The sequence below is a fragment of the Sturnira hondurensis genome, unplaced genomic scaffold, assembly GCF_014824575.4.
Source record: "Sturnira hondurensis isolate 20B ecotype Veracruz unplaced genomic scaffold, ASM1482457v3 Scaffold0013931, whole genome shotgun sequence".
Lineage (NCBI taxonomy): Eukaryota > Metazoa > Chordata > Mammalia > Chiroptera > Phyllostomidae > Sturnira > Sturnira hondurensis.
In genome coordinates, this window is record NW_028086562.1 from 352,485 (window position 1) to 375,537 (window position 23,053).

Consider the following 23,053-nt stretch of genomic DNA (forward strand, 5'->3'; position numbering starts at 1 on the left):
TTCACCTCTAAGACCTGCTGGGCTCATTTCCTCACATCTTTTCATCACTGCTCAAGTTTCACTTTATTAATAAGACCTTTTGTAACTGTCCTGTATAAACAACTATAAAATATTTCATCATTTGCCATCTATTTTAATTCCTTGGCCCTTATCATCATCTGACTTATTTGTTTGGTTCTTTTTTTAAAAGATTTTGTTTATTTACTTTTTTAGAGAGAGGAGAAGGGAGGGAGAAAGAGAGGGAGAGAAACATCAATGTGTGGGGTTGCCTCTTGCACACCTCCTACTGGGGACCTGGCCCACGACCCAGGCATGTGCCCTAACTGGGAATCGAACAGGCGACTCTTTGGTTCACAGGCCGGCACTCAATCCACGAGCCACACTAGCCATGGCTGGTTCTTTTTTCCTTATGTGAATTAGAATACAAATTCTAAGAAGGCAAGGATGTCATTCTGTTCATTGCTTTACCCCTAAGATACTAAGATAACTTCTGGCTTATAGTAGGTACTTAATAAATATTTGTTTAATGAATAAATGAGTGAATGACCAGTGTGTGTGCTAAGAACTATAAATATCTGTGTATATTCTAATAAGATTTATTGTAGGGCAGCCTGGGATGTTTTGAAAAGAAGCCTCTATTGGGATTACAGTGTAGGCATGTGCCTCTCTCTCCGGTGTAGACAGAAGATGGTAAAGGTGCTCACAACAGGAAGCTGTAGTACCAGGGTTTTTAGGGGGGAGAGGTGTAAAGATGTGTGCTGGGTAGAACAGCATTAGAAATAGTGAATTCTTCCTGAGTTACACCTCTTTTATTTGAAGTGAATTACTTTCCTTGAAAAATATGTGAACATTTGTCATAACTATTTGCTAACCAACTCTACTCTATTCCTGACAGGAGGCTGAACAGTACCCAGGGGGAAATTCGTGTCGGTCCTAGCCATCAGGTAAAGTGCGTTTTAGTAGCTTCTTTAATAAGGGTTTTTTAAAGATTTTATTTTTTTATTTTTAGAGAGAGAGGAAGGGAGGAAGAAAGGGAGAGAAACATCGGTGTGTGGTTGCCTCTCACACACCCGCAACCCACACGTGTGCCCTGACTGGGAATACAACCCTTTGGTTTGCAGGACAGTCCTCAATCCACTGAGCCACACCACACCAGCCAGGCTTTAATAAGTTTTTATTTCTTATTATTCTGCTGGCCTTTTTATTCTGTTGACTAGCAACTTAGAACTGTTGTCATTGCTACAGGATTTTTTTATATAAATGGAGAGCTTTTTCCAGATTACCTCATACTTATATTTTTTAATTATGGTAAAATATACATAATGTAAAATTTATCATTCTAATCATTTTGAAGTATCCAATTAAGTGGCATTAAGTACATTCATATTGTGCAGTCACCTCCACCACCACCACCTTCCAGACCTTTTTCACCTTCCCAAACTGAAACTGTACCCATTAAGCATGAACTCCCCATTCTTAACGCCCCTCAGCCCCTGGCATCCACATTCTACTTCCTGTCTATATAAATGTTCTTACTCTAGATATCTCACATCAGTGGACTCACACAGTACTTGTCCTTTGTGTCTGGCTTATTTTGCTCAGCATATTGTCTTCAGGGTATATCCATGTTGTAGCAGGTGTTGGAATTGAACCCCTTTCTGAGGCTGAATGGTCAGCCCATTATATGTGTATGTCATATTTTGTTTATCCATTCGCCCTCCAACCAACATTTGGTTACTGTACTTTGATTTTAATTTCGTAAAAACTCTCTTTTCTTCAGACAAGTCAAGAAGGTTTGGATCCGTGGCAGTCAGAGCTTGTGCTGGGACCTGTGCCCTCTGTTTCACTCAGGTTACCAAGGCTCTGGGGCCATGTTGGTCGTCTCTCGCTTTGGTCCGCCAGCTAGGGTGCTGTGATGGGCAGGAGCAGACGACTCTGGCTGCACTTGGCTATTTATGGTCCCAGATACCGTCACACCCTGGTCGGACAGGGCCAGGCTCCCCTGGTGCTCGGCTGGCCCCTGCCGCTGGCTTCCTCGTTAGGCTGGCAGCTGACTTTCACTGGTTCTAAGATACACTTCTTTCTTTCATATTTCATTCTTTCTGATGGACTTCACTGTACATTCTGTGGTGTGATTATAATTTAATGGGCGGCATTTCTCCTTTTTCAAATGCACATAAAATAATAGTGGATCTTACAGTGAGTGAAATACAGTGAACACAGAGGAGGAAGCAAGGAAAATTCTCCCAAAGGTCTCCCTTAGTCCTCATGTCTCATTGACATGGATCGGGTCATGTGTCCATTTCTAACCATGAGGAAAATGGGTTTCAGGTGAATGGCAGGGACTGTCATCTGAGTTTGAATGGATGGTGGGGAGTCAGCCACGGTGGGCAGCGTGTATTGGAGATGTGAGGTACAGGCAACTCCTTGAAGGTATAGTAGCCTACCTGGTCAGTCATTTTTCTGTCTGCTCTTGAGGTTTTCTTCTGGGTTATTCATATTTTTAAAAACCTGTATTAAGTCTGTAATGAGAAAGAAATTAAGAAGTAAAGGAATATTAAAACCAAAACCCAGAGCCATGAGGAGCATCTAATTACTAGAAGAAACTTCTCATCCCAGAACTGGGGTTATAACTAGACAGGCAGAAAGAAGCTGCAGGAGGACAGTCCCTTTAATATCTGCCTTTTTCAAGTATAGTAAGTCCTCATTTAATTTGTTGATGGGTTCTGTGACTAAGTGAAATGATGTGTGATGAAGCTTCTATACCATAGGCTGATTGATACAAACAACAGTTAAGTCCCTATGGCATCTCAGTGTTATAATTAAATGACATTGAAGGAAAGGACCTGCTCTATACCCTTTTTCTGGTGTGGCCTGTTAGATAGGGCTGACCACCATCTCTCCACTGTGTTATCTGTGCCTTCAGGCCTAGGAGTCAAGTTTTAACTAGGGAATCCAGCACTAGCAAGGTACCGCTTGACTGCATCTCCTCCTTTATGCTCTCTTCCCACTGTAATTCTCATACCTAAGTTTTCTTCATGTGTTTCCAGTGTCTTGAGATCCTTTGAACTAGAGTTTTATTTTACAGATTTTTTTCCCTACCATAACAGAAAAAGTGGTTTGTAAGTAAAAGGTGCTTAAGGTTTTAGAAATGAAGAGACTTACTGTGCTTGAATTCTTGTAGACTTTCATTTGAAATGAGATATTTATTTTATATCAGATTTGAAATATATCCTGTGTGGTTTATCTTCAAAATGAAATGTTTGGACTGCCAAATATAATAAGACCTTTTTATGAATTGGTAACATTTACCTTCTTAAAATTTTTAACTTTGTTATTAGGTAAAATACTAAAATATGCAGAAGTAGAGAAAGATTAGTATAATAAACCCCCTTAATCCACATTACTCAGCTTTTACACATATAGTAAAACTTACTTAATTTATTGTTTCTCACACCTCTCCCACCATTAGTTTGAAATGATTCAGAATTACATCATTCATTTGTAAATATCCCAAAGACCTCTTCTGGAAAACAATCAAATATTATCACACCTAATAAAAATGAGCAATTTCTAATACTCATGTGTCTACCACTGTGTCCAGATTTCCCTCATTTGTGTCTCTTGCTTTTTTTTTTGTTTTGTTTTTGTTTTTAACAGTTCAAATTGGAATCTAAATAAGAACCATGCATTACAACTGGTTGATACGTCTCATAAATTTCTTTTAATTCACGTTTCCCATATTTCTCCTCCCCCTCTTCTGTGTACGTGTTGAAGAAGCAGAGTGTTAAAGAAGCAGGAGTTATCTACTCCTGGCAGGAATAGTTCAGGGTGGCGTTCTGTGCATCTGCCAGAGGTGCGTGCACGCACGTGTGTGTGTGTGTGTGTGTGGTGTGTGTGTGTGTGTCTTTTAACGACAATTCACAGCCTTGTTACTTAAATCCACTGCTTAATTAGCTATCTCAACATGGTGATATTCTAATTCTATCATTCCTTGATTTATTAGCTAATTATATGAAGCCTCCTCCTGAACTATTTGATTCCCTGGATCACATAGGAAAGGCAAGATTAATGTTTGACTCTCCCGTCTGTTCTCCAGTTTTCAAGTATGGAGTTATTTCCCCAACATCTTCTAGTGGTGACCAGTAGATTTAAAATGATTTATTATCTGCTAACCAGCTGCAGTTATTCTTATTGAGGATTAAATAATCTATTTGGGGAATAGATAGGAGCCTCTTCCTGTTGTCTTCTGTGTCCTTTTGACTCAACCCTGGTGGACTTTGGTGTGTTCCTCTTACCTGGTAAGAGTAATGACATGACTGTAATGTCTCATTTCCCACGTTAAACTTTTCTCATTGGAATCCTCGTTGTTTCAGTGGGAAGTGACTTTTTCCCCACTGGCTGCTAGGATGTTGGCCACTGTTTCCAGGCCATTCAGGGGACAGATTAGGATATATATACTTTTGCTTTCCTTTTTTTAAAAGATAAAATATATCATGCCTTCTTTCTGATACTTCAAATTCAGTTTTTTATATGGACTTGTATTAGTTTTCATCCAAATCTGTTTTTCTCATGTCTTTTCCTCTTTTGAAATAACAACAACATAAGTATTTAATCCCATAATACATATATAACAGCTCCAAATAACAATACACTGATGCAACTAAGATGATTATTAGAAACAGTTTACTATTATGTAAATAGCTTACTTTTTTCCCCCTTAGAATATGCCCCACTAGGACTAGTGGGCAAAATAGTACATTTTAAAGTTACTTGATATAGTTCCTGAAGAGGAACCAACTCATCGCACAGTTAGGTGCGTTTGTTTCGTTTTGCTTCAGAGTTTATAAGGGACTATTGTTTTTTTAAACTTAATTTTGTTTTTATAATTATGTAAAAGACACAGCTTCAAAGTCAAACCTATTAACAAAGTGTGTTCCAAAGTCTCCCTCCTATCCCTGTTTCCTCCATGTTCCCTCTCTTCCTGAGAGATAATCATTGTTCTTGTTTTTTAATGTAGGGTTATGGTTTCTCATTTATATTTCCCCTACCTTCTGTTCCTAGATATGATAACATAATATACACACCTGTTCCCCCTTTCTTTATCTCTGACAGTACAGCAGCATGTAGAGTTTCCTCATTTCCTTTTTCACATCACAAAACTCCACTGAGTGGGAGTAACAGTTCATTCTCTAGTCCCTGTTCATGGATATTTGGGGTGCTTCCAGTCATTTGCTGTTACAAGTAATGCTGCAATAAATAGCTTGCACATATAGATTTTTATATTTTTGCCAGCACATCTTTGGGACATATCCCTAGGAAGGGGTTGATGGGCTTAGAGGGCAGGTGCACTTGTAATTGTGAGGACATTATAAAATTCCCTTCCATAGAGATTGTACCATTTTGCCTTGATACTAGCAACATAGCCTTGTATGTTGTCACACTTGGAGAGTTATGTCAGCCTGACAGACGGGAAATGGTATCTCACTGTCATTAATTTATATTTCCCTTCTCATCAAGGTAGTCCGTCTTCTCCTGCAACTGAGAGCCATATGCTGTTCCTTTTCTGTAAACTGTCTAATTATAGTTCTAGCCCATTTTTCTCTAGGGGTCTTGGTCCCTATAATAATAGCACTTTTTAATTATTTTAACAAACAGCCACTGGAATTTACTATACTAGGTACCTCTACCTGGTACTGGGGAAGCAGAGCTCAGCACAAATGTTAAAGATTTTTTTTAAAGATTTTATTTATTTATTCTTAGAGTGAGGGGAAGGAAGGGAGAGAAGGAGGGAGAGAAACATTGATGTGCAGGAGAAATAGCCATCAGTTGCCTCTTGTGTGACCCCAAGTGGGGACCTGGCCCACAACCCAGGCATGTGCCCTGACTAGGAATTGAACCAGTGGCCTTTCAGTTCATAGGCCAGTTCCCAACCCACTGAGCCACACCAGCCAGGGCCAAATGTTAAAGATCTTTTGATATGAATGTCTATTGTGTTTTAATTTTATTTCAATACATTCACTGTATATTAAGCAGAACTAATTGTGACACCCGATTAAGTGTTATAAAGGTCAATTAAAGAACAGTATTCTTGTTTGGAAAAAGTCAGTGCTTGATACATTCAGGCAGTCCAGGACAGCCTAGGAAACAGGGATTGCAGCCTCATGGCTTACTGATGTGTTTTGGCACACAAGTATTTTTAAAACTTGAATAACCATAGTTAATATCATGAACTTTCACCTAATAATAAAGATTTTTGGATTTCGGAAAAAAATTAGACACTGCACAAATGCCGATTCTTATTCCTGAATGGTAGCATTCCCTGGATGGGCAACTCTCTACGTTTCATGGTTCCCTTTACTTTTTGGGACCTAATACCTGCATGCCCAATATGGGAGCCACTGCCACATATGGCTTTGAGTACTTGGAATGTAGCTAGTCCAGACTGGGAAATGTGGTGTGTTATTTAATGTGGATACTAGAATGTTTGAATTGAATTACATGGCTCTCATTTTATTTCTATTGGACAGTGTTGCCTTATACTAAGGCTTTTTAATTCATTTAAATTTTTTGCCTGGGTTCTGTGGACACTGGAGCTTTTAATTTTTTTTTTTTAATTTATTTTTAAAGAGAGAGGAAAAGAGGGAGGAAGAGAGGAAGAGAAACATGGATGTGTGAGAGAAACATCGATTGGCTGCCTCTTGCAGGCCCCCGACTGGGAACCTGGCCCACAACCAAGTGCCCTAATTGGGAATCTAACTGGCAACTTTTTGGTCCTCAGCTGGTGCCCAATCCTCTTAGCCACATCTGCTAGGGCTACACTGGAGCTTTTAAATTGCAGCTTTTAGTTTAAAATAGTGGACTTATGTGTCCATGTTCAAATATTAAAAAAATAAGAACATGCGTGTCTTGCAGATTGCGGGCTTATCATAGACCTCCGATGGTAGTGGTAGCACCTCCTGTTTCGCCCTGGCAGAGCGAGGGTGAGAAATTGCGCAGGTATTTGAATCTCTAAACTGGCGCTGACTTAGAATCTTGATTTTGAACACTGAACTTCAAAATATTTTAGAGTTTTTTGTTGTACTTAACATACAGTGAACTATTCATATATTACATACTCTGTTCAGGTTGCTCTAACAGTTCATATCAAGACACAGATCATTTCCGTCATCTCAGAAGTCCCTTCCTGCACCTTCACAAGCAGTTCTGTCCTGAAGCCACTGCTCATTGAATCCCTACCACCACCTTTCAGTTCCGCTCTGCTTTACAGTTCACTCCGATTCTAGGTCTTTTTTGATGTTTACCGTGACTCATATAGACTCTCCTAAGAAGGGCATTACTTTCATAGGATAGTTCATGTAATTTTTTAGCAAATGTTCTTAGGTGAGATTTCATTATTATATTGGAAATGTGTGTGTGTGTCTATCAAGGTGCTATATTCTCCTGAGACAGTTTTTGTTTTACTTTTCTTGTGCACACATGTCCATTTCTATTTCCCTCTCTGGATCTTACTGGCCCTGTTTTAACTTTGACACCACTCGCCGCTCCTTCAGTAGAAATTAAGCAGTCCCTTGCGGAATCGTCTGTGGGGAAGTAATCCTGGAATGTGCTGCAGGCTGGTGTCAGTGAAGCAGGGCTTTGCTTCTTACTTAGATACTGGGTGGAGATCTACCGAGATCTGCTCCCAGGGCCTGCCCGAGGCAGCTCTGTAAAGGGCCACGATTGTGACTTCTTCATTTCTGTCTTACAGGCCAAACTTCCCGATTTGCAACCATTCCCTTCTCCAGATGGCGACACTGTGACCCAACATGAGGAGCTGGTCTGGATGCCTGGAGTCAATGACTGTGACCTCCTTATGTACTTGAGGGCAGCAAGGTAACAGGAATTCATCCTACCCTGCTTTCTGGGTCAGGGCATCTGAATTGATTACTAGGCAGGAAACTTTCTCCTATCCCCTGAAATTTTATTTATATATTGAGCATTCTCTGTCTTTAGTTTTGTTATGCCCTTCGTAATCAGAGCCCTGATTCTCAACAGAGAAAAAATAATTTTACCATAGTAAAGTGACTTTTTTCTACTTAATGTTTGTGCCACATCAGATTTTAGAACTCTTCAGAGGAACACATCTAAAGCTATATATATGATTGTCAGCACTTCTCAGTGCATTAAGTAATTGTCATTCAGTCTATTTTAAAAAATCCCATTACAGATTTCTCAACTTTAGTGATACCAGGTGTAGGCATGACGTTTTTGTGGCTCATGTCTATAAAAACTTAACCTACAAATGCTTAAACTATATAGGAGAAGCTTAAACCCTCCCCTTACAGTCCTAGTGTGGGCAAAGCAGAGCGCCTGCCTTCGTCTGCGGTGATTTCTTGAATTCACTGCAGCATCAACTGTGTGTAGCAAAAATGCTAACCCAAGGCCAGGTGACTGAATTTTAGCTTTGGCTGCTTTGTGGTCATTGGTGCTGTGCACGGCAGCAAACAGTAGAGCTCAGGGTTGCTGTAGCAGAGGGAATGGCCCCTAAGACTTCTTTTTAACTTTTAATTTACCTGAAGGTACTTGATGTGTAGCATGAAAGGAATTAAATAAAGTGTCAGAGGACTTAATTTCGTATGTTTTCTGGGCACTTTTTCCCAAAAGATTGTAATCTAGCCAATTGTTGCAGCAAATAGTTTTAGATTATTCATGCCCTGAAAATTAAAATCTGAATACTGATAAAGCATGGGAAGAACAACACAAAGGGACCTGAGTAAAAGGAACATTTTTCTTTTTGAGTGAGTGCAGGGTGAATTGTACAGGAACTTAAATAATTTTTCTTTTCAAACCAAGAGCAAAAGTAGGACTAAGCTCTGGCTGACCGTGCATGTAGTAATGGAATATGGTCGGGGCTGAAAATGTACTCTGATAATTGAGGGTTACATTTTCTCTGCTGATGTTTTTCCTTCCTGTCTTCCAAGGAGCATGGCGGCTTTTGCAGGCATGTGTGATGGAGGCTCCACAGAGGATGGCTGTGTTGCAGCATCTCGGGATGACACCACTCTCAATGCACTAAACACAGTGAGTCTTTCGAAGCCGCCTGGGGTGGGAAGAAAGTTCTTTTTTCCTTGGCTAACTGACCATAGGGAGTACTTGATGAGCATGGAACATGAAAGAGCCTGGAATCTTAGGAGTGAGTACTGTGGTGTGGTTCTGGGACTGAAAAAGATGAGTTGTGGCCTCGCCATCAGGACTGCATGACCTCAGGCCATATTTTTATGAATTTTTGATATATTAAAAAGAATATAGATCACCCGTGGCAAACACAAGGCCCACGGGCCAAATCTGGCCCTCCACCTTATTTTATCTGGCCCCAAAACCTTGTTTCTACCCAGTGGCAGTGCCGAGCTCCTTGCCCCTCGTTAAGGACTAGTTACATTTATACACTCCTAAATTACCTTTGGCCCTCTGAAGGCAACCATGAGGCTGGTGTAGCCCCCAGTGAAAATGAGTCTGACACCCTTGGTATAGATGGTTGTGTGTATATTTACATAGGATATGGAGCATGAGGCTGAGCAACTCTCCTGATGCTGAACTAAATGTAATGCAAACACCTTTGGAAGGGACTTACATGAGATCATCTGTTCCAGTTTCTAAATAGATAAAAATCAAGGCTCAGAAAGGCCAGATGACTTGTTGAACCCAAAATGTTCATAATGGACAGTAAAAAATAACCCAGTTTCCCAATTTAGGGATCTTTGTAATGTACAGCTTGCTTTGAAGGCAACACGCAGGTATCTGAATATACAATATGTGATGTTTGGTTTTCATTCGTGGTCTAATTGTGTTTGGGGGGTATTACATAACATTATGGTAGTTTTATGTTGGAAGTTGAATGATCTTGCTGGGGATAGACCATGTTCTAAATAATGGGATGTTTTGTTTTTTACATCCTCAAATATATATTTGTTTACCTTCTCACCTATTTGATACTTAAGGTTTTTATTTTTGTGAGGAATTGTTACTCTGAACATATAAAGGCAGAAGGAGCCTTTGACATTATGTTACAGAGAAGGAGACCAGACTCAGAGGTCGGTGGTACTGCAGCAGTGCTTATGGTGGACGCAGGCGTGATACAGTGTCTGTGAATTCACAGTGCCTTCAACGTTGTGTGTATGTGGAAAGTAACTCTTGGCTATGGGCTTGTTTTCTGTTGAAGTTTTTGTTTAAAACCTTTATGAAAAAATCTTCCTTTCAGGATTGTGCTGATCAGTTGAATTCTAAATAATGAAGATGTTACCATTTTTAATTAAATGTATTTTGGGCACTTCATGAGTTAATTGGATTGATTTTCTTTCTATTCTAGACCCTCTGCAGTGTCTGTAAGGACATTCTTCTACTCGGAAATAATTTGAGCTATTTTTGCCTACGGTTTTTTGTATCAAGTTTCTTCTGAAGTTTTCTTAAGTATTGGCAGAGGATTTTGGTTTTATGAGTTTTTATTTCTACGAGGCTGCCTTCCTATCTTTTGATATTCTTTGTGTCACAGAAAGCCCCAGAGGGCTCGGGTGCCTTGGGCTGTGTCGTACAAATGCATTCAGCCGTGAAAGGACAGTTTGTTGCTCCCTCTGTGACGGATGGAGGGGTATAGTGGCATGTACTTCGCTTCTGTCCTATCTCACAGGGTTTTAGCTGTGGGCACTTCTTCAGTGAAAAATGAAGGGATGGGAAAATCTTGTGAGAAGTTAATGGTTGTTTCCACTTTCTTGTGGTCAACAATGGCAAGTTTTTAACTATGTTAAGTAATATGTTAAAAAGGTAAATAATACATTATCATATGAGAAGTATTTATTATTTTTAGAGTATATCAGAGAGTGAAAACAAGGTTAGGCATTTATCAATTTAGAATAAACCTGTATCTGTTTCCTCTTCCCTAGGACAACATAGAAATTTAAAATGCATGAAAACTTCAGTATGGCCACATTAGAGTTTAGGGATTCTTTTTATATTGATATAAGTTCTTTGCTATAAGTATTATGAATATTTTGTCCGATACTCTGACTTTTTTTGTAATGGTGTCTTTCAAAAAGTAAAATATTTAATTTTGCTTAAGTACAATGTATTTTTCTATAAAAGTATCTTTGATCACCTCATGATTACAAAGATTATTTCTGTGCCTTTTTCATCTTTGTTGTTGTTCAATTACAGTTGTCCTGTTTTTCCCCTATTACTCTCACCTGCCCCCCACCCCCGCCGTTGTCTTTGTCCGTAGGTCCTTTATACATGTTCTTTGACTTGACTCTTCCCCTATTCTCCTCCATTATGCCCTCCCCCTCTGATTACTGTCAGTTTGTTCTTTATTTCCATGTCTCTGGTTGTATTTTGATCGCTTGTTTGTTTTATCAATTCTACTTATAGGTGAGATCATATGGTATTTGTCTTTTACTGCTTTCCTTATTTCACCTAGCAAAATATTCTCCAGTTCCATTCATGCTGTCACGAAGTATAGGAGCTCCTTCTTTCTTTCTGCTACATAGTATTCATTGTGTAAATGTACCAGTGTGTGTGTGTGTGTGTGTGTGTGGTAGAACGCCTACATTTATTTTTTAAGTATATTTTATTGATTATGCTATTACAGTCGTCCCATTTTCCCCCTTTATTCCCTTCCACCCTGCACATAGCCTCCCACCAGCATCCCCCGACCACTTTAGTTCGAGTCCATGGGTCATTCATGTAAGTTCTTTGGCTTCTCCATTTCCTGTACTGTTCTTAACCTCCCCCTGTCTATTTTGTACCTACCATTTGTGCTTCTCATTCCCTGTACTTTTCCCCCAACTCTCTCCCCTTTTCTTCCTTGCTGATAACCCTTCATGTCGTCTCCATTTCTGTGATTTTCTTCCTGTTCTTGTTTTTTGCTTAGTTTGTGTGTGTGTGTGTGTGTGTGTGTGTGTGTGTTTACATTCAGTTATTGATAGTTGTGAGTTTGTTGTCATTTTACTGTTCAGTTTTGATCTTCTTTTTATTAGATAAATCCCTTTAATGTTTTATATAATAAGGGCTTGGTGATGATGAACTCCTTTAACTTTTACCTTGTCTGGGAAGTAGTTTATCTGCCCTTCCATTCTAAATGAAAGCTTTGCTAGACAGAGCAATCTTGGATGTAGGTCCTTGTCTTTCATGACTTTGAATACTTCTTTCCAACCCCTTGTTGCCTTCGAGATTTCTTTTGAGAAACCAGCTGATAGTCTTAAGGGAATTCCTTTGTAGGTAACTGTCTCCTTTCCTCTTGCTGCTTTAAAGATTCTCTCCTTATTTTTCATCCTGGGTAATGTAATTATGATGCACCTTGCTGTGTGCTTCCTTGGATCCAACTTCTTTGGGACTCTCTGAGCTTCCTGGACTTCCTGGAAGTCTGTTTCCTTTGCCAGATTAGGGAAGTTGTCTTTCAATATTTTTTCAAATAGCTTTTCAATATCTTGCTATTCCTGTTCTCCTTCTGGCACCTCTGTGATTCAGATGTTGGAATGTTTAAAGTTGTCTGGAGGTTCCTAAGCCTTTCCTTATTTTTTTAAATTCTTGTTTCTTTGTTCTGTTTTGGTTGAATGTTTATTTCTTCTTCCTGCTCCAAATCATTGATTTGAGCCCTGGTTTCCTTCCCTTCACTGTTGGTTCCCTGTATATTTTTCTTTATTTCACTTTGCATAGGCTTCACTTTTTCCTCTATGAAAGTTGAGTTTGTGACCATACTCAACCATTTCTGTGTGCATCCTGATTACCAGTGTTTTGAACTCTGCGTCTAGTAGATTGGCTGTGTCTTCATCGCTTAGTTATTTTTCTGGAGTTTTGATCTGTTCTTTCATTTGGACCATATTTCTTTGTCTCAGTGCACCTGTTATGTTGTAGGGAGCAGAGCCTTAGGTATTCACCAGGGCCCGGTGACCCACGTGGCTGTGTTGTAGTGCTGTATGTGGAGGAGAGGTCAGAGAGGGAACAATGCCGCACGCTTGGCTCTTGGCAGACTTTTCGTCACTTCCCCCGCTACCCACAAGCAAATTGGGCCCTTCTGGTGCTGATTCCCGGGTACCCACCCGGGAAAGTGTACATTCTAGCATCCCCTGGGCCCCTCCAGTGGACTCTACTGTGAGCCTGGGAATTTCTCCGTCCACCACAACCCTAGTTTTGAGGCTTATTTTCCTACCCTGAACCCTGGGTTGCATGGTCTGTCTCCCTCCCCAGTTGTTCCTCCTCGTTTATAGGCACACACATGGGACCGCCTGGTCCATCAGCATTGCTGCTGCCTCTCCCAGCCCGTCCTCCAACCCCGGATCCTGTTTCCCCTCTGCTGCCAATCTCACCCCCTTCTTACAGGTCTGGGTGACTGTTTCTCCTCTAAACTCCTTGGTGGTTACTTATCCATAAAGTTCGATTTTCTGTCAGTTCTGGTTGTTTTTTGTTTTAAAATTTGTTGTTGTCCTTCTTTTGGTTGTGCAAGGAGGCAAAGAATATCTACCTACACCTCCATTCTTTGCCAGAAGTCCTAGAAATCTAAATGTACCAGTTTTTTGATCCATTTATTTACTGATGGGCACTTAAGCTGTTTCCAGCATTTGGCTATTGTAAATATTGCTACTGTGAAATTGGGGTGCATAGGTTCTTTTAAATTGTGTTTCAGGATTTTTAGGGTATAATCCCAGCAGTGGAATTGCAGGTAAAAAGGCAGTTCCATTTTTAGTTTTCTGAAGAAAGTCCATACTGTTTCCCACAGTGGCTGCACCAGTCTGCATTCCCACTAACAGTGCACTAAGGTTCCCTTTTCTCACAGCCTCGCCAGCACTTGTTTGTCGACGTGTTTATGATGGCCATTCTGACAGGTGTGATGTGGTATCTCACTGTGGTTTTAATTTGCATCTCTCTGATGGCTAGTGATGCTGAGCATCCTTTCATATATCTCTGGGCCCTCTGTATGTCCTCCTTGGAGAAGTGTGTTCAGGTCCTTTGCCCATTTTTTTGTTGGATAGTTTGTCTTCCTGGTGTAGACTCATGTGAGTTCTTTATGTATTTTGGAGATCAAACCCTTGTCTGTGGCTTCATTGGCAAATATATTTTCCCATACAATTGGTTCCCATCTGTGCTTTCTTCTAGAAGTTTAGTTCTTACATTTAAGTCTGATTAATTTCTAATTAATTTTGTATATGACAGGAGGTAGGAGACTAAAGTTCATTCTTTTTCACACAGATGCCAGTTGTTTTGACCCTTTTCATTCCTGATATTTCTAATTCGTGTCTTCTCTCTTCCTCTAAGTAGAGGTTTATCAACATTATTGATCTTTTACATAAAATGTTTAGTTTCATTGATTTTTCTCTCTTTGTTTTCTATTCCATTGATTACCAACCTTACTATTATTTCTTTTCTATTTATTTTGGGTCAATTTGGTAATTTTCTTTCTAGCTTTCTAAACTGGGTTTTAGATAACTGATTTTATCACAAGTTTTGATTTGTTTTTCTTTTATTATAATTATGTTAAAATATGAAAAATTTTTGTGTGTGGTTTCTTTTACCTGTGGTTGTTTAGAATTAAATTGCGTAATTACCGGAGACTTGAGGTTCCTCTCCCTCCTTTCTTCCTTCTCTCTCTCTCTCTGTCTCTCTCTCTCTCTTTCTCAGTGTTACTGATTTTTAATTTAGTTCTTTTGTGGTCAGAAAGATTTCAACCTTTTCAAATCTTATTGACGTGTTTGTTGGGTCAGCACGTGATTTATCTTGGTGAATGTTCCATGTGCACTTGTAATGAATTTATATTCTGCAGTGATTAGGTATACTGTTCTTTAATTATGTTTCTTTAAAATGGTTGATATTATTACTTAGATCTTTTATGCCAAACTAATTCTTTTATCTGGTTGTATTGTCAGTTACTGAGAGAGAGAAGCATTAAAATCTTCAATTAACATGGCGGCTTTAGTTACTTCTCCTTTTTGGCTCTGTTAGTTTTTGCAGATACAAATGTTGTGTCATTAGGCACATGAGCGTTTATGATACATCTTTCTCCGTGTATTGGCTCTTTTACCTTTTTAGTGTGATCCTTTTCGTGTCTACTAATACCCTCTGTCTTGAATCCAGTTTTGTCTGATTTTAATATAAGTACTTTAGCTTTCTCATTTTACTGTGTGGTGTATCTTCTTTCAGTTTCTTATTATGAATATTGCTTTTTCTTTTTACTTAAAGTACATCTCTTGTGTACTCTAGTTCTTTGCTTCTTGCTTCTTTAGCCAGTCTGGCATGCTCTACCTTTTGTTTGGAGTGTTTAGTCCATTTTAATTTAATGCATATGATTTTCAGATTGTATAAAACTTGAGCCACATGTATACATCTTTTTTTTTAAATATTTTATTTATTCATCTTTAGAGGGGAAGGGAAGAAGAGAGGAAGAGAAACATCAATGTATGGTTGCTTCTCGTGCATCCCCTGCTGGGAACTGGCCCCTGCCGGGAACTGGCCTGCAACCCAGGCATGTGCCCTGACTGGGAATCGAACCGTGATCGTCTGGTTCACAGGCCCGCACTCAATCTACTGAGCTACGCCAGCCAGGGCTCACATGTATACATTCTTAACATCAGAACTCTCATTGGAGAATACAGAAGTAGCTAATATATAAATATCATGTTTTTATGGCCACATAACTTACTACTTGTTCTCTAATGGTCAACTTGCACAATAGTTAGGTACATATTTGTGCTTTATTTGCTCATTCATGTTAAAATGTATTTCTTTTTACTTACATATGAAAGTTTTGAATGGATATAGAGAAGAAAATGTAATGAATGTATTGGCTTCTCTTACTGAGAGAGGAGGGTGTGCATAGTGACAGTTGGGCGTACTCCTTGATGTCTGTCAATGAAGATAAGTTTTATTATACTCTGCTGGTTTTAGTTGTGAGCATCTAGAAGTGCAAAATTGTTTTATCTATAATATTGTTATGTTGAGTAATATTATGTTAAAATATGACAAAGCAATGGTGCTCCCTTTGGAAGATCTTAGATAAAAACTTTTCTGTGTATGCTGTTACACGTTCATATCCCTCGCATGTGGTTTTATTAGGCTCCGTACACTTACAGCTTACGTAAATGCATGCTTTGTAAACATAATGCTGTACAATGTGGATGGCCTATATCATTCTAACCATCTCTTAGAATGAAGGGGACACGTCAGCCATCTGTAAGTGCTTACATTTAGTGGGCCTTTTATAAAACGGACTTATATTTATGTTTAGAAACTGTAGCAGAGCCCTATAGTTTGAGACTGTTTTTCTAGAAAATACCATGTTGATTTATTTTTACTAAATTGATACCAGATTTCACTCTTTGTGCTTAGTTATCTGATTTCCTGATACAGTGACTTCTCTTTCTCAGAAACTTACTTGCATTTTTATGTTTACCTTTTATCAAAAACATTGAATATATGTATATGCTCACATATATATGTATAAAATTTATTAACATAAGGAAGAAGTTTCCCCTCTTTCTGGACAGTTTTATTCCCCAAAATATGGATTGCTGTTAGACATTTGGATTAAGCTTTTTACATATGAAAGAGTATGTATTTGTTTGCTTCTTTAGTTATGCATATCCACATCTCCTTCAGCAAAAGATTCAAGCCTTCCAATAGCTTAGTAGTTTTTTATCTCTTATCTATAAATATCACTATTTGTTAAGCATTGAATATTAATCATCTTCATTTTCTGAGTCATAGCTCAATGCATGGTATATGATAGAGAGGCGTTGAATAATTGTTGAATGAATAAATAAATCGGGTTAAAGTTAAAATCACATTTGATCACCCAAAACGAGATGGTGTGAAGTCGCCATAGCAGAGTATGCAGATAAGCCTATTCAAAGGGTCATTTTCATCTTTCTTTCCTTTACTTTAAAATATTAAGTCTATAGAATTTCTGTTGAAGATTCTCGATTTATTTATCGTAAATGGACTTCGCTAAAGCATCTGCCCTGGGTCAGCCTTGTGGTGCTCAGGACCTTAATGAGTGTCAGGTATTTTTCAGCTCCCACTAAGGCATTGCCAGGAGGCCCTGTTAGTACAGTTTGTCCAAACATATGATCAGTGGTCTTCTGACGTCCGTTCCACACTGCGCCTTTACTTACGTTGTTTTCTTTTTACTATTTTTCCATTCAATCATGATTAAATGGTTATAGGATGGGGGTTTTTCTCTTGGGGTTTTGATTTGTTGATTAAATGGTTATAGGATGTTGGTTTTTTTCTCTTAGGGTTTTGATGTTGAAGATAGTAATGGGGAAAAGTCGATATGCCATGTGATTTTTTTAATGGAAATCCAGTAAATTTAAGAACAGCACCTTATATAAGTCAGTCTTGACAAACACCTTGTTTTATTTATGTTGTAACAGGGTATTGCAGTGAACTGTGTGTTATGTACTGATTGTAGCAGATGAAAGAAGAGACCGTGCCATTGAGGTTTCCTGATGTAGTCAGAACCTTCGTGATTATCCGCATAACATTAAATTGAGGGGTTTTTTTGTTTATTTTTATTTTTATTTTTATTTTATTTATTTATCTTCAGAGGGGAAGGGAAGGAGAGAGGGAGAGAAATATCAATGTGTGGTTGCCTCTCTTCAGTCCCCCTCTGGGACCTGGCCCACAACCCAGGCATGTGCCCTGACTGAGAATCAAACCTCTATCCTTTGGTTCGCAGGCCCGCACTCAAGCCACTGAGCTACACCAGCCAGGCTAAATTGAGTTTTTATTTATTGTACTTGGACCACTCAGAAACATTTTAAACTTTTGTTCTGAACACTCTTTAGAAATTTACCAAGGTGGCTCTTTTTGGGCTGAGAACTTCATAAATTCACTTCTCTTCAAAAGTTCCAGGTAGCAGTTACACTTCTAACACAAAATATATGCTTTAAATCTTTTTTGTTTCATTTGGATAAAGATGACTTTTAAACTCAATGCTTTAATTTTTTGTCTCTTTTTAGATCATTTGTATCACTTGATTTAAAGTTGAACTTCATGCTGCATTCTGTTCTTTCCACCAAACACGACAATGTCTCAGGAGAAGATGGGTAGATAAAAGGCCATTCACGTTAACAACCTCTGGTGATGGCGCCTTCATTACTTAGCTGCAGCAGCGATTTCATTTTTGATCATTTTAACAGAAATGTCTTTGCTGTAAGTTCTTACTTGTTGTGCTCCCGAAGCAGGTGTTTACAGTTGTGTCCCCTGCTTTGCTTTTCTATGTGAAGTACTCTCAAGTTTGTTTAGCCATTTCTTTATTTTATCTCATTTTTATATAATAACTTTATTGATATAATGGCTTTTAGTGTATTCACACATTTGTGTAAACATCACCACAATCGATGTTAGAACATTTTCATCACTCTGAAAAGAAATCTGGGCTCAATAGTCACTCCTTACGCCGCCCACCCCCTGGCACCCACTATCCCACCTTCCACTCTGCAGGTTTTCCTGTTCTGAACATTTCCTATGAGTGGAGTTATAAATTGGCCAGTCTTTTGTGACTGGCTGATTTAACTGAAGGTCATATTTTTGAGATTCGTTCATGGTGTAGCGTTAGCCATTTTTGTACACAATCATTTCATTTCTCCCCTAGTGAGCTTTGTCAGTGTGTCTTTTGAAATGAGGCTCCTTCAGTAGGTGGCAAGGAGTTAGCTCTCATTTTCCTAAAAGCTCATCCTTCTAATGTAGTATAAGGTCATGACATTCTTTTATTTTCTTGTGTTTTTGCCTTGTTTTGTTTATTTTTCTTTTTATATTTGCCTTTGCTAAGCCAGTTTTTTCTCACCCTCAGCTTATTGACTGAATTTTGCACTAGGCATAGGACCTTAAGTTTATTACTGTCATTTCCATTTTATTAGGTGTCAACTGCCTTATGTCATTAACAACAAAATTAATAACAATAATACAAGTAAAATTTATTTGTTGATCTACTGCTTATACATTAGGCAAAAGCTTAAGTGCTTTTCTTGGATGAATTCATGTAATTTTTATAACAATTTTATGAGGTAAAGAAGGTTATTATCTACAGATTAATCATGTCCTGACATACATTTGTATATGTAATGATTTGAACTTGAGGACAGAATAATGCCATAGTTACTGCATATCTTGTCATCCGGCCTCTTGAAGGTTGGGATCTGTTTTGAATGCTTCCAGTCTGTAGGTCATTGTCTTGTTTTTCTTATTTGCTGACATATTGTTAGGATTTTGACAGATTCCGTCTCTGTGGCTTGAAGGAATTCTATCCGTACCCCACCTACCTCTGGTAATTTATTTCTTTCTAGTAGTTTCAGGGCCTCTTTTGCTTCACTTTCTAGAATTACAGGCCCTTCCTAATGGAAATCTTCAAAGCTGTCATCCTTTTGTCTCTGCTGTTTTCGCCTTCCATATATTTTCTCTTGGTCAGATGATGTGCTTCCTGTTTGTCGGTCAGTTTTTCTATTCTTGGTTGAATTTACCTTTTATTTCTTGAATCTTTGGGTAGACTTGTCTTGTTTTTCCTTTCTTGTTCTCTTCTATCTCCTCACATTGACTGTTGTAATGGTCCTCTTTTGTCTCAGTGTGATAAGTCTTTGAAAAACTCTGTTCAGGATTCAAACCCTGTTTTTGTTGCCTTTAACTTTAGCCTCTTGCTTGTCTCTAACAACTTTTGGTGTTTCTTCAGTCTTTCATGTCGGTTTTTCTTTCCTTTTTACTTTCACTGAGTATAGCCAAGGTTAATCATATTACACTGATTATTGGTTTCCAAAACCTGCTCTGTGAAGTCATCTTGGTTTTTCAAGATAGAGTCAACGTCACCCCAGTCTGTTCATCGGCATTCTGCGTTTATATAATGTTTATTTTGTTATGTGCGCGTTCCCTCCTCCTGCCTGCAAGCTCTCACCCCTGAATGAAGCAGAGACCCTGTGCTTGCTGTGTCATTGCCGCTGGAGAAGCCCTGCGCCCGCGGTGCCGCCAGGTCACCATCAGGTGCTCCTCCAGCTCCAAGTCTCAGGTTTCCTCCCAGAACATGGATTTAAGTTAGAACCTAACCTTTTCCTCTGCTTACTTAGGGAAGTGACCTTCAGCAAGATACGGAACTTTTCGGTTTTGTTTCCTGGATTTTAGTACTCTTGCCACCAGAGTGGTGTGAGGAATGGTGGCATCACACAAAGACCTAGTACTGCTCCTTTCGCATCCAATGCTCAACAAACTTGCTCCCCCCTCCTATCTCCTCCGTGGCCGCAGAGGCTGGCGTAATTCCTGAATACCGTGGCTACTGAGAGTGTCAGAGGAAGGGTTGTTTCAGAAACCATGTATTTCCTACCGAAAACTAACTGGATCTTTCCTTCAACCTTTACTCTCAGCAGTTAAATTTCTTATCTTTGCCATTGTCTCTAAAATGTGCTCTCATAAGTGCACTCAACCAAATTTAGCTGTCTAGTGCTTATAGCATTATTTAGGGTGATTGAGGCCAAACAAAAATAAACATTGGGCTGTTAGTTTTAGTTATAGTTTTTTAATGTGTATGTATTGTATTCTGAGCTTGGTACTAGGTCATTAGTGATGAAGGTATGAATGAAAATATATTGATATCTTTGAATCATGAATCATGATAAAATTCTAAAGCTTTTTGTCTTGGACAGATTTTGGCAAGGTATTTCTCAATTTATGTTAATGGTTGAAATAATTAAAACTACATGTAGAATTTTAACATATCTTCTAAATTCTACTTTTTGGGTTTCTAAATTATTTTGGTACTTTCTTACAAATAGCGTATACTTACAAAATACTTGAAATCTAATATTGTTCCTAATGGACTGCAATTATTTAATATGTAGTGTCAGTCCAGTCTCACTCAGACGGGCATTTTCTGCAGTTATTGTAATGGCTGTAATTGTAAAGGGATGCTTTAGTGTAGCAGAAACTGCCAGATGCAATGCCATTTGATCTACAAAGGTCACAGTAAAAGAGACATTTAAATTAAGTTATAAATTACAATTGGAGAACAATATTTTGATGTGTGAGACCAGAGATGTCAGGGCAGGGAGATGTAATTCATGGGTTCATTATAGAACAGAGGTGCCTGACAGCTGAGCCATGCCGAAAGGAAAATTTATTTGCAACATCATACAGACAGAAAATGGCAGCTAAGATGAGAAACCAGAGTGGAAACTTTAAAGCCTTGTGGTAATGCGCAGTTTATGCTAATAAGACGACCCGCGACCCAGAGATGTTTAATGATTGCTGTAATATAAATGAGGTGATGGGGCATGTGCACATTTTCAATCTTATTTAAATCAAGACCTCATCTTGAGCAAGTCCTTGCTCTATAAAATAACACTCTTTATAACCAGACATTACAGTTGATTCTGTCCGTTTTCTTTCCAATATACAGATTTGCTGAAATTTCAGAATTGTTAAGGCAAGAGAGCTAAAGCTTGAAACAAGATTTCCATCGTGGTAGCTTTGAAAAAAGGATATAATTTAATGTTTATAGCAATCCATGAGAAGTTCAATCATGAGTTAATTAAACTGTAGGCAGTCATTATTATTTATTTTCTCAAGCTTGCCAGTAAAGCACTTATATATATTAAATTATAGAAAGTAATAAGCAGGGAATGATTTGTCAGGCAGAGCGAGAGGAGCAGATTTAACGTGGGCAATTACGCAGCAATGTGTTTTTCTTCTGGTGGCCTGACCCTTTCTTCCTGTTGATCCCAGTGAGGTCAGAGGCTGTAAGGGAGCAATTGAGGATGCGTAGTCAACAGCACTGTTGGCTTGATTGAGTCCCTGGCCACTTGAATGGTCTTAGGTAAGAGCCATGTACCTAGAATATTACTCCCCATGATGAAACCACTGTACAGTTTATAGCCCTTTGACATTTCCGAGTCTCTTGTCACATTGTGCTTCATTTAATGTTTTCCATTGTCATTTGACACAGCCGAGGGATGGTGGTATTAGGCCCCTTTGACAGATGAAAACCTCAGCTCAGCTGGTTTGTGACAAAGCAGCTAACAGTCTGTGTCCACCCTCAGACCCTGCGTTGTGTTCCGTAGGCAACAAAAGGGATTGACTCTGCGTGGTCTGTGTAGAAGGGGCTGCTGAGCACCTAGAATCCTTGAGACCTTTTCATGTAACTGGGTAAATGGGCCCAGATACTCATGGCAGTGTCTTTGGCTCTGTGTGACTCGGCGTAGCAGTTGCATTTGTTACAATGGAACCAAACTAAGAGTTTGTTACTCAGAAGCTCCTCTTGTTTTAGTGCCAAAATCCCCTACCAAGTCAACTTTGAGTTTACTCCTCCCCTCCCTGTGGACTTGGTATCTGGCAGAAGGAGGTGCTTAACAACTTTTCATTGCGTGAATGGAAGGCAAAGAGAAGGTGGTGTGAGTGGCCTGCCTCTGAGGGTGGCCCAGCCCACGGAATTGCGTGGGCACCATAGGTGTGGCAGGGCAGTCTGGGTCCCTGATGGGGGAAGAGTTTCCGTTAGCTCTTTCCCAGTGAGCAAACCAACACAAACAGAACACCACCCGAGGATTCTGTGGAGCAGGCCCAGGGGACCAGCCGGCACACTGCTGGAGAACAGCAGAACAGGGACAGTGCCATGGAACGATTTGCAAGGCCCGTGGATTGGCAAAGCATTTCCATTTTGTGTCCAGTTCCCCATATCTCGACCTGTACTTTTGGAGAAGTTGGAGTTTACCTGCATGGAAGAGCAGCCCTGTAGTTCAGTGATATGGGAGCAGATAAGTCCCTGCTTCCCTGGTTGTTGGAGTAGACACGCATGCACACACACTCCCACATTTATGAGCACCCTTGTGCAAACAAATTTGAAAGCAGTGGTTTTTGCTGAAGGACATCTGTTTCAGTGGCCTGCAGGGTGACGGGGCTGGTGTAAGCCAAGTGCCTGCTCCACCAGCAGTTTGTGAAGATTGGAAGCTGATTGAGTGGAGACGCTGTGTCTGGGTTCCTGCTTCTTGCAGTGATCTTTTCCCAGTGGCTCCAGAATGATTCAGATCCCTATTCTCCACCTTAAAACTGCATT

At 39.3% G+C, this 23,053-nt stretch overlaps 1 protein-coding gene across 5 annotated transcripts in view; it reads left to right on the forward strand.

Moving 5' to 3' along the window:
* Positions 1-23,053, forward strand: part of RERE (arginine-glutamic acid dipeptide repeats) — a 408,446-nt gene that overhangs the window by 290,720 nt on the left and 94,673 nt on the right. For all 5 annotated transcript variants that reach the window (XM_037062025.1, XM_037062026.1, XM_037062023.1 and 2 more), the window contains 3 exons: positions 896-944; positions 7,751-7,875; positions 8,964-9,063. In XM_037062025.1, coding sequence (XP_036917920.1) covers positions 896-944; positions 7,751-7,875; positions 8,964-9,063 — 274 coding nt within the window. The remainder of the gene's footprint in view (positions 1-895; positions 945-7,750; positions 7,876-8,963; positions 9,064-23,053) is intronic.